Source organism: Callorhinchus milii, unplaced genomic scaffold (genome assembly GCF_018977255.1).
Source record: "Callorhinchus milii isolate IMCB2004 unplaced genomic scaffold, IMCB_Cmil_1.0 Scaffold5, whole genome shotgun sequence".
Taxonomy (NCBI): Eukaryota; Metazoa; Chordata; class Chondrichthyes; order Chimaeriformes; family Callorhinchidae; genus Callorhinchus; species Callorhinchus milii.
In genome coordinates, this window is record NW_024704746.1 from 32,167,091 (window position 1) to 32,179,135 (window position 12,045).

The 12,045-nt window shown below is 40.7% G+C and overlaps 1 protein-coding gene across 2 annotated transcripts in view; it reads right to left on the reverse strand.

The window, feature by feature from the left end:
* nav3 (neuron navigator 3) overlaps positions 1 to 12,045 on the reverse strand; it is a 128,813-nt gene that overhangs the window by 84,586 nt on the left and 32,182 nt on the right. For both annotated transcript variants that reach the window (XM_042334937.1, XM_042334938.1), the window contains 2 exons: positions 6,492 to 6,600; positions 4,565 to 4,954 (listed from right to left, as the gene is read on the reverse strand). In XM_042334937.1, coding sequence (XP_042190871.1) covers positions 4,565 to 4,954; positions 6,492 to 6,600 — 499 coding nt within the window. The remainder of the gene's footprint in view (positions 1 to 4,564; positions 4,955 to 6,491; positions 6,601 to 12,045) is intronic.

Below are 12,045 nucleotides of genomic sequence, written 5' to 3' on the forward strand. Positions count from 1 at the left end.
GCCTTGTTCACCTACAAAATATGCAGACACTACAATTTATAGTAAATCTTGTGAAGCGCTTTGAGACTTCCCTCTGAGGTGAAAGGCGCAATATCAAATGTAAGGATTATTAATATTTTTATTGATGGTTATCCTGCCCCTTATAATGAAATTTATTTCTGTCCTTACATTTCACAGTTGAACAATACCACTAAATATTTGTTTCTGTCACAACGTGATGATATATGGATTTTGAAAAAGGCATTTGATAAAGTGCCACATAAGAGACTTGGAAACAAAATAGAAGCCCACGGCATTAAAGGTACAGTGGCAGCATTGGATATAGAACTGGCTGGGAGACAGAAAGCAAAGTATTAGTGAACGGTTGTTTTTCTGCCTGGAGGTTAAGTGTGCAGTGGTGTCCTGTGGCCGATATTGGGACCACCACTGTTTTTGATCTATATAAATGACCTGGACTTGGGTATAGGGAGTACAATTTCCAAATTTGCAGATGATACTAGGAAAACTAGTAAACGGTGAGGAGGATAGTAGCAGACTGCAAGAGGACATAGATAGACTGGTAAAATGGGCAGACACATGGCAGATCGAGTTTAATGTAGAGAAATGCAAAGTGATGCATTTTGGAGGAAGAATAAGGAGGGGCAATATAAGATGATGTTACAATCTTAAAGGGGGTGAAGGAACAGAGAGACTTGGGGGTTCATATAAGTAAATCTTTGAAGGTGGCAGGTCAGGTGGATAAAGCTGTTAAAAAAGCTTTATAAATGGGGCATAGAATACAAAAGTCAGGATATTATGATGAACCTTCATAAACCACTGGTTAGGCTTCAGCTAGAGTACTGTGCTCAGTTCTGGGCACCACACTTTAGGAAGGATGTCAAGACATTGGAGAGGGTGCAAAGGAGACTTACCAGGATGGCACCAGGAATGAGGGACTTCAGTTATCAGGAGAGGCTAGAGACGCTAGGATTATTCTCCTTGGAACAGAGAAAGTTGAGAGGAGACTTAATAGAAGTTTTCAAAATTATGAAGGATTCAATAGGGTGAACAAGAAGAAACTATTTCCACTGGCGGGTGGGTCGGTAACCCTAGGGCACCGATTTAAAATAGTTGTTAAAAGAAACAGAGGGGAGGTGAGGAGAATATTGTTAACGTAGCGAGTTGTTCGGATTTGGAATGCATTGCCTGAAAGGGTGGTGGAAGCCGAATTGATAACAACTTTTAAGAGAGAAGTAGATAATTATTTGGGGAGGACAAGTTTGCAGGGCTATAGGGAGAGAGCGGGGGAGTGGGATTGATTTGGATAGCTCTTTTCAAAGAGCCGGCACAGACAAGATGGGCCGAATGGCTTCCTTCTGTGCTGCATAATTCTATGGTTCTATATTAAGTCATTATGCAGCATTTTCTCAGACAGGATTAAGAACCACCACTGCGGAAGTGGTTTGAGATCTATAGAATAATATTTTTCCCGTCGATATATTGGCAGCATCTCAGCCATGTGTGCTTTACCTAGCACTAGGAAATATGTTGTGGAATATTTAGTCTTGCACAGTGATGAAGCAAGTGTTAACAAGAGAACATATAAACCCAATACAGAATTGCAAATCCGTCACATTTTCAGGAAAATTGCCAGCAACCCGACTGACTGCTTGTAACATAAAGAGAGAAGATGTTATGTGAAGCGCATAGACTATCATATCTGATGGGTTTTTTTCCTCTGCAGTATTTTGTTTGCTGTGTGCCTGCCTTTCTTTTTTCACCATCACGTGATCACATTACCACTTTCTTTTTTCACTGTGGTATCTCTGAATATTCTCTCAGCTCGCTTGAATCCTCCTGATCATAACTGTGTTCGTTAATGCTACCTTTCTGAACTGCTTTCCTTCCTCCACTTAATTCTAAAGGCGATTCAGAAGGAAACCACATCAAACAGTATATCCTTCAGTCAGACATTTTTAGAACCCCTAGTGTGGAGACTAATGGGCAAGTCGTTGCTGTTATTAAAATGCTTTAGATACTTATGAACACATTTCGTTTTTGTGAAGTCGAGGTTGTGTGTGTGTGTGTGGCCGGTGTGTTACTGCTCGGCAGTGCTATATTTCCCAATTTATTATGTTAAAAATCAAGACCCACATTCCTCGGTTATTCAATAATCCTGAAGGCCAAAAAGCAATTTTCCACTTGTGTGCATTTTGTGCTATTCAAGATGGATTTGACCTGACTGTACAGCAGGGCTTTAGATTTACTTCAATAATGTGAATGTGCTGTGCCCAACCAATCTATTCCGTTTCCACAAATCAGAGTTATCTGCTGTCTATGCCTGATCTATTGATTGTCAGTTGTTGAATAGTGTATGCATTGTACCTGTTTCTATTATTTGCAATTTCACATGAGCTTGCATTCCTCATCACCATTTCTTTTAGAAAACAAAGACTCATCCAGCATCAATAATGTGCCTCAACTGCAGTTTTTGAGTATGAAATTCAATCAACCAAATCGACTAATTTATACCTGGCAAACAGTGTATTATTGATTAATTATACACCTCCAACTTTAAGCTGCTGAAATACGAAACACCAAGTCACTGAAGACTGTAGATGAACATCTCTTTTTAGCAATCTTACTGCAAATCCACGATTGAACAATAGAAACGGTTTTAAGAATATCATACAATTTACACTTATATAACATCTTTCATGTCAGAAGTCCTTCACGTTAATGACTGGGCATTAGGGCTGAGGATGGAAGTTGAGCGTGGGTTGAGGAGGAGGCAGTGCAGCAATCCAAAGACAGAAATGTAGGGTTTGGGTTTTATATGGCAGATTGCAAAGGTAGTGTGAATCTTTAGCTCTATCATTAGTATGTAAATATCAAATACAATTATTTTATGTGCATTTGATATTTGTCTATGCCTGGTCTATTGATTTAATTAACTGTGAAGACGTTAATTAAAAATATTATATTCCAGAGAAAGAACGTCAGTTCTGGTACTGAATGGGACCTGAACATTTGTGCACAATATAAATGTCAAAATCACTTTCAGTAGCACATTTTCAGTGACTGCGAAATAAGAGCAGAGAAAGGTACATTTAACAAGAGAAGCAAGAGCCTGCATTCTTCACCATTGTGCCCGTGTTTCATTGAATCTTACAGCGTGGGAATCAGCTCATTGTTCTTGTTTCAAACCTGGTAAAACTCTCCATTGAGTCCCACTTCTCTGCCCTTTCTCTGTTTCCCTGTTATGGGAATTCCATTCCTTTTTATGATTCTCCACTGTGTCAGTACCTGGTCTGATCTTGGGCTTTTGTGACAGTGCCAACGAAAGTTCAACGAGTAAAGAAAAATCAGAGGGAGAGTGAGGCCAGGCTATCGTGTTTCAACGCTGAGCAGCACGAAGAGAGTGACTTCCGAAGAGTCATAATCAAGCCACACGTGTGTTCCCTTAGTCAACGGTGTGTGTGACTGAAGGGTCTTAAGAGAGACACAGGGAAGGAAACCTCTTACAAAGAGACGTTAAAACTAAGAGCCCACTCTATGCTCTAGTTCTGCATGGTTCATGCAGCTTTGCACTTGGCAGCTGAATTCTTCTGTAGAGAAATTAAAAACTCCACATGTGTCTGCGGTTGGATTTAAGCACCCTAACATTCTTGTAACTATCCCTAATAAATCTAAATCAAAAGTATTAAACAAAGAAGCAAAACTATTTGAGTCATGTTTTTATAAGTCATCTTAGAAATAGAATACCCAGGGGCAGCAAAGAAAGTGGAATGTTTCAGAGTTCATCCTGGCCTTTAGCACTTGTTACATATGGTATTCATTTGATCAACATTGAAAGGCTGATTGGGTGCACTGGGATTTGAACACTAAAAGTAGTGGTTCTAAGCATTGTACTCCGCTAACTGAACTGCTCAGGGCTTTTTTTTTAAGATATAGAAGCTACACCATGACCAAGGGAAACTCATTTCCCCCTTCAATGGATAGAGGTGTACCCAAACATAATACCACACATATATTTCAAGAAAAATATCTATTTCCTTCCCTTTGGGTTCTCCCAATATCCTTCAAAAAGACCTGCATTAAATGGTTGGAATTCAGTCTGGATCTATTCATTTAACACCCAAAATGCTTACTTTGTAAGCAAAAAAATTCCTAATTGCACATGAGCTCAAAGGGTAACATCAAAAGAGAACAGTTTGTGAAACCCATTCCAAGTGCAGGTCTTATTGGTGATATTGGGCCATGAAATCAGACATGTGACTGCTTCATTTGTCACAAGCAATTAAGCGCTGATTCATTTATTTCATTTCAAGCATTTATTCAGTTCTTTGCTGTCATGTAATTTGAATTAGGTGAGCCTGGTGCATCCCTCCAGGGAGAGAGTGTGTGTGCATTGCATTCCAGACATGGAATTTCCACCTATAGATGGCAGCCATGGAACTCTCAGTCTGGTTTGGTCACTCTTGAGCACAGTGATGGATTTCTGCATCTGGCTAACCAAAGCAAAAATCTAACTTTTGTTTATAACTTGAGTCTAAGGAACACCGCAGAAAATATTGTGACTTACCCGCTGTTGAGATCATCGCTCCTCATGTTCTTCCCCAGTAAATCCCCATCACTCATATAACCAGTCAAGTCCGCATCAACAGGTGCCATGTCAAGATCAGAACCACCTTTCTCGGGAATATCCATTGAGGATGCATTACTGGGTCGTGATCCGGCAGCTCTTCGTAGGGGGGTGGTGTACATGAACCGAGAGGTGTCAGGATGTATAAAGCGGCTGGCGTTGCCTCGAGGAGGATAACCAGTACCTAGAGAAGGAGCATCGCCAGCCTGAAGCCTTGGGCTTGTCTGGCCAAGCCTCCATGACATGGACGTAGATCTGCTGGACACAGCTGCCATGCTTCTCCCATTGACTTCTGTGGTAACAGTGCTATCAAATGTAGTTTCCAAAGTGCTGCCAAGACAAAGAACACAATCAATATTCTTCTGGACTCAATTCACATAATGAGCTCTACAGCAATTGAGTAAAAATAATCTTGTGATAATCTCATGAAAATGTTTATTTCTTCACATGTCAAATCAATAGTTTTTTTAAAAAAAAAAGAAAATGCGTTGCTTCTTTCACCAGAAACATGTTTAAGTATTTTTTGGCCAGTCTAGAAAAGAAACTAATTGATAGAAGTGTGCAACCGTCTCAAGGGACAATTCGATGTGGCCAGAATGGCTTCACTGTGACTCACCAGTTATTAACTTCATGGCTATTTGCCGGGCATTACTGTGTGCAAATTGGCTGCTGCGCTCGACTGCAAAATCCTGTGAAGTGTTTAGAGATTTGCTTCCAACCTGAAAGAGTGCGCTATATCAAATCGAAGGATTTTCTTTTTGTTGTTTATTAGGGAATCATGAAGCAGTTTCGAGCGAAATCATGGCTTCAGCCCTAACCATCGATCCCTATCCAGCTGGACAAAGTGGAACAGGAAGTGAAATATGGGAATAGAAAACGATTGCCAACCATCTGCTTGTGGACACCTGATTTCGATTTGTAAGTGGTGCATTTGGAAACTTCCCAAACCTAGACAGGCTATCAAAAGTCTCTTTTGTAAGACAGAAACCATTTCCCCCCCTTCTTATGAAGGTTAAGTTTTGCACTGAATTTGAATCAAACAGGAAAGCAAATCTAAGAATTCAAACCGTTACTCTGCCTTTGTCATATCCCACCTGTGTCAGGTTTAGACGTCTCCAAAATTGGCAAGTCTAGAGAAGTTTTAAAGGCATTTATGTTTTAAAATGTGATAAAGAGGTGTAACGTTGGCTTGGTTTCAATAGCAGCACATGTAGTAGTTCAATAAAGCAAGGAGGAAACTGAAGCTGCCAACAGTAAGTGCTATGTTATTATTGAAATCCTATCCTGAAATCCATATCAATTTAAACCTGACCATTATTCATATTGAAGCATGGCTTAATTTACACTTAATAGTTAAGTAATAACTTCAAAATATATCAATTACTTACAACCATTTGTACTACGAAGGAACCTGCGCTCTGAGACGCCCTCCCAATGAGAAAGGCCCTTGAAGAATTATTACTTATCTAACTTGCAGTTATTTCTCTGCAGAAGTTCAGTAAATTTGCTGGAACCCTGCACTGCAATTAGGTCAGAGAGGTGAAGAGAACCTACGGGTTGACTTGAAGTATAGCTGGTCGCAATTTGTATGATTTGGATTTCATAATAAATCCTGCTAATAAATAGCACAAATAGTACTTAATGCTACTGCAACTCAGAAGTTCCAATATACTCATATATTAGAAAGATCCAAGTAACATAATAATATCTGGCAAATATTAACCTTTTCTAGAAGACAAATGCTTTTTCATGAACAACGGGTTTAAGAGGATCTTTGTCGGAGCCAGTCATTTCCAGGTCACACTAACAGCCAGCGATCAAACATCACTGGGCTGATAATGTACTCCTCAACACAGCAAAGCAATACCTGTGGCTTATCTGGGTTCCTCGGAGACTAGACATAGTTTCCTCTAGATTCTGTCGCAGATCTGCTATGTTCTTCACCGTCCTCATTCTCCTGGCTTCTGGATCTTCTCCTGTAAACAATGGAAATGAGTAGTAAAAGCCTCACATTGTTATTTGAATCTCTTCGTACCATGTACCTCTACTCCAAAGCACACCAGGTTACACAATAACATTTTATCAAACCCAAGGCCATCCTCTCCATCCAAAAAGCACCTTCTGAACTTAATTCATATCACATTAAAATATTCAGTTTTACTAGTTTACTCAAAATCCATTGATTGCCTATTCTACCACAGTACAATGCAATACAATTTACATGTATATAGCGCCTTTCATGTCTCAAAGCACTTAACACTGCTGGCTAGGTACCTGAGCTGGAGGTGGGAGCCAAAGGGATGTAGAACAGAATGATTACCGAAGGCACAAAACAGGAAGACCAAATGCCGAGACCCTGCAGAGATCTGAAGTACAATTCATTTCTTTGCTCTCAGCAGCAAATGTTTGTCAAATTCATGACAGCTGTCACCAGCTATACCTAGTTCTTATGCCACTGAATACTAAAAATACATCACAGATCTCTTGAAACTGGAACCACATCAAACTGCAATCTTTTCGTTTCCAGAGAATTACTTTCCCTGCACTATGAGAAGACTGAAATACCAACAGAGAGCTTTTAGAAGTGCAGTATCTAGAATTTTTTTGTTTTTAGGAAAAGGTAATTGGTGGGGAAAGAGAAATGAATGGTTACGTTCATACAATAATAATTTTGCATTTGATATGGCACCTTGTCATGTTGTCGAGACGTCTCCAAGTGCTTTCCAGGAATTTACTGCCAGATGTAGTGACTGTGTATTTGTAGACAAACACTAGCAGAAAATGCTTTCTCTTTTCAAATAGTGCCAAAGGATCTTTGATGTCCAAGCTTTAACAAAATGGCAAATGGGACCTTGGTTTAACATCTCATCCAAAGGATGGCATCCCTAATAATGCCGTGCATCTCTGGGCAACTGCACTGACATTTAAGCCTGGACTATGAGCTCAAAGTCCCGATGTAACGCTTGAACTCACACGCTTCTGCCTGAGAGGTGAGAGTGCTACCATATCGTTAGGTGCAACCTAGGTACAACAATTTCTAAAACCTCTATACATGTATGAACTCAAATCCAGTAATCACAGTAATGTTACCTGCAGTTTAAATGGAGAAAAATCCCTGATGTATTGAATATAAATTAACCGGATGGTGGCAAAGAAAGATTTCCCTCCTCTTTTTTCTTGTGGGGGGGAGGGAGATGTCCGATACAGACAGAGAATTCACATTTGATACTTGAACGATTCCTAAATGCAAATTGCACGTTAGGCCCCAGCGATAAGGATTTGGTGAAGCGATGTAATGTGGAGGGATAACTCCTTAGCGTTTTAATATTTCATGTTTCAGTTAAACCTGGGGGGCAGGGAGTGGAGACAACAAACCTACAATTACCCTGACAGGAATGTTTAAGAGCATTTTTCTTCATGAAAACATCAGGTTATGAGGTACAACTCAAAAACGGAAACCTATTTCAAAATGATATAATTTTCAAAAAAGCAATTATTAAATTAATAACCATTTGCGTTCTGCAAATGACGCTAGAGATGGCTGTGCCTCGCACATTGGCTGTTCTTCTCGCTTGGTATATGGCCACGAGAACGTACAAGTCACAACCAAGCAATCGATGACAAGGGAGCCTTAACATGGAAACATCCTGAGGAGGCTCCTCCTCTCCATTACTATTCCTGTAGCAGACTCGGTTTCCAGAAAAATGGAGTGCTTTTCAAATCATTAATTTTTAAAACGTACCATTTGTGAAACACGGCACTTTTAACGAACGTTAACAACATTCAGTTTGCCTTTACACCATTTTCGCACTGCAGCTTGAATTTAGGTTTCCTCCTTATTGTTTTTTTTTGCAATGGATAAAACACATGGAATGCAGTAACATTCCACATGTGATATTAGGCAGCCACAAAAGGTTTATTAAATAAAAAAACATGTGAAAATGACCTGCCCATTTAAACTTGCTGTTCGCAAGTCATGTATCTTTATGCAGTTGATGGGAAAGCATCTTGAAATGTGGACTGTGATGTGAATTCAACTGATACAAATGGCAAACTATTGTCATGGTGTTTCATATTTGTTCAGCTAGTGCCCCTTGGAAAGGAAATGGCATCTTAAGTAAAGGAAAGACAAGAGCAAAGGGATAAAGGAGGTCATGGGCATGACAGTCTTAACCTCCTTATTCATTAGCAACACTACGCTTACATGCATTAATATCTATTTGGGCAATGTCTCTACCTAAATAAGGAACTGTCAGCAATTTATATAAAACATTTAAAAACATTACAGGACTTTGTGGCTTTAATAATTAATATTGCACAACCAAAACTTCAGAGCAAGGCACAATTGATGGTTGTGAGTGACCACAAGGAAGTAATCTAAGCAATAGGCTCGAGATTTGCATTCCTCTCTATCTGTTATTATTTATCATGTAGACAGATTTAGATTGATGCAGAAATCTACCATGCTTTTGATCAGTGTGGATTCCAGTTCCTCATGTCTTCCATTTCCTCAATGCTTGATGGCATTCAGTGAATGAAGAGAGTTAACAACTGCAATGCCGTACAGACGCATTAAAATAAACCGCAGCAGATTGCCAGAGTATTCAATGTATGGCCTATATTATAATACCGTTACTGTAATTGTTTTAGTCCATTAGTTCCTTCCTGTAATCCTACCATCTGTCAAAAATGAACCATTTTAACATTTTATTTGCTCGGAGAGACTAGCAACTGTTCGGTAGACATTGTTCATGCTGCAAACTGCAAGGATGTCACATACAGTAGAAGTGATAACACGGTGAAGCAAGGGCTAATTAAACAGGTCTTTAATCTTTACAATTCTTAGAAAATAATCATATTTTCAGCCCTTTTTAACAAGCATCGCTTTCGTTTTCAATCGCTTTGTGATTTACTAATATTAATTTTGTAATAAACTTTATTATTCAGTTTACTAACGTTTACTTTAATGTTTCCCAGTGGATCTCATATATTGATATGATATTTCACATCTTTACAGTGCAAAAGAAACTGAATACTAAAACACTATGAATTCTAAAAGTAAGCAGCAGTCACTCCAATTCAATTTAGTAATCTTTACAACAAAACCAACCGACTATAGAATAAAATCCCACAGCTTACCAAGTATATTTGTGTAAAGGACTTGTTCTAGGTCTCCCAGCATGGTCAAAATAATATCCTCATCTAATTGTGCAACTCCTTCACGAAGGCAGCCTTCTTCAGCCTGTGTCTTCTGCTTCCTAGAAACCTTAGACTTGATAGACAGAATTTCATCATCTGACTTGCTGCCATCTCCAGCACGCATTTCAGAAACTTTATTTGTGGGTTTCACTTCAGCCCACTGACATTTAGGAAGTTTATTCAGCTTACTGCTGTTGACAGCCAGAGCCACTTTACCACCTCCCTTGCCAGGGCTGCTTTCCTGGAAGAGTGAATGCTCCGATTTGGAAAGTGCCCTGGACAGAGAGACGGCCTGCGATCTGAACTCCCGGCTGAAAGGCTGACAGGATTTTGCTGTTTTGTCTGCCCAGCTGCCTTCAAAGGAGTACAGGACGCTCTCCCTCTCACCCAATACTGAAAGGTTTGTCAAAGATTTCTGCTTCCGAAGAGAAATGCCATGGCCCATGTTCCAGTTTCTAAACACTGATAGTTCTGTCTGTCTTTGCATCTTCCCAGCTTTGGGTGTCGCGCCCTCTTTTCTTTAGTATTTGACTGACGAAGATTCAGACGTCTACAAGTAATCGGATCTAGCTCGATAGAGCTGCAAACGCCTTCTGCTTTACTCTCCAAGACAGCGATGCTGAACCCGGACATTCTACCCACCTGCTCAGGCTGGTTGTCCCACCAGAATTATACCCTCCTCGAGAAGTAAATCCATACCTGAGGAAAGCGCATAACTTATGCTAGTGCAGCCCTAGATCACTGCTGCTGCCCCCAAATCACTACCACTGCAGTGATACTTAAAAAGCATGATGTGTGTTCAGGCAGAGAGAGAGAGAGAGTGAGAAAGAGACAGAGTATCCAACAGCTTTTCACAGTGCAGAAAAAAATGCCCAAAAGCCAAACTTATAACATGTCTCTTCGTAAAATGACAATCTTCAACAGGGCGACAGACCACCACGGCTACGCCTCGTCTCGATTCCTCGCCAGAGTTTCCCCCCACCCACCCAATGCGATGGGTTTAGCATGAAATGAAAATAAAATCAAAGATGGCCCTGAGAGTATTCTCCTCGCAGGAAAAATATTTAGCTGCAACTCCTGGTCCAAGACGCAGCAGCGATTGTTTCTTGGAGGAGCTGCAGCTAACTGCCTGTAACTATAGCACCCACATCAGAGCTTGATAAGAAATGAAATGAGCCAGTGAAGCAAGCTCAGCACAAGGCACACCTCTTTTAGTATTCAACCTGCATCTCAACCCTATCCCTCTTCCCTCTCCACTGCAGTGGCTGTAGATCGTGCAGCGGCTGCCTAAACAAAAAAGCCAAAGCGTTGGCAGAGAATGTTATAAACAACACAAGGCTGGAGAATGAAACAGAGTTGTTATGATGGATCCCCTTAACTCTCTGTTCGTTAGTTCTTTAGCTCAGTGTATGATGTGTACGTAATTTTGCGGAAACGTAACAGATGTGATGGTTGAAGGGGATAAAAAGGGGAAATGCTATGGCTTTTGAGTCGCGCAGCATTTAAAATGCTTGCGTGCTAGTGTTAACGTTTGCCGAGTGGGATGATGGAGTATGTATTATTTAACATTATTTCTGCGTTAGCCGATGTGAAGGCACCGGGTTAAGGCTGTGGGTCAGCTGGTGAAGGAAGTTCTGTCATGAACATAAGTAAAGAGTTGCCGCCAGGCGTCTAGAACCTGAGGAACTGTTGCACAGACACAGCAAGAGCATCACACTCAGCGGATGGTGTGAGGGAGGACCACTCTGATGGGGTGGAGGCAGGCGACACAGTGCAGGGCGCGATCATGTGGAACCTTCCACACGTGTGTTACCGGCCACACGCCAACAAGGTAACGTCCCATGGAATTGACCACGTTTCAATTCAACTTGACAGACTGAGGATCCAGTCATGAGATCTTTAGACCATCAGGAGGGTTCAGGTTTCTGCGCTGGAATATACACAACAGATTAGCAGCAGAGGTTTGAAGCTGGGCAGTGATTTGGTCGTAGAGTTTTCAGGGAATGATCCCAAGAGATGTTCAATCCTTAAGGCCTCTGAGCAACCATCGGCCTCAGGGGATTGCTCACTGCTGTAAAATGGCAGGCTGCAGTGGGTGCTGTTTTACAGTGTCTCGACTGCAGTGACTCAAACAGTCACTAGAGATAGTGAGAACGCCTCTGCATGCATTGCAAATATCCAGTTACATCCAGTTAGGGAACATATAAATTTTAACATTCGTT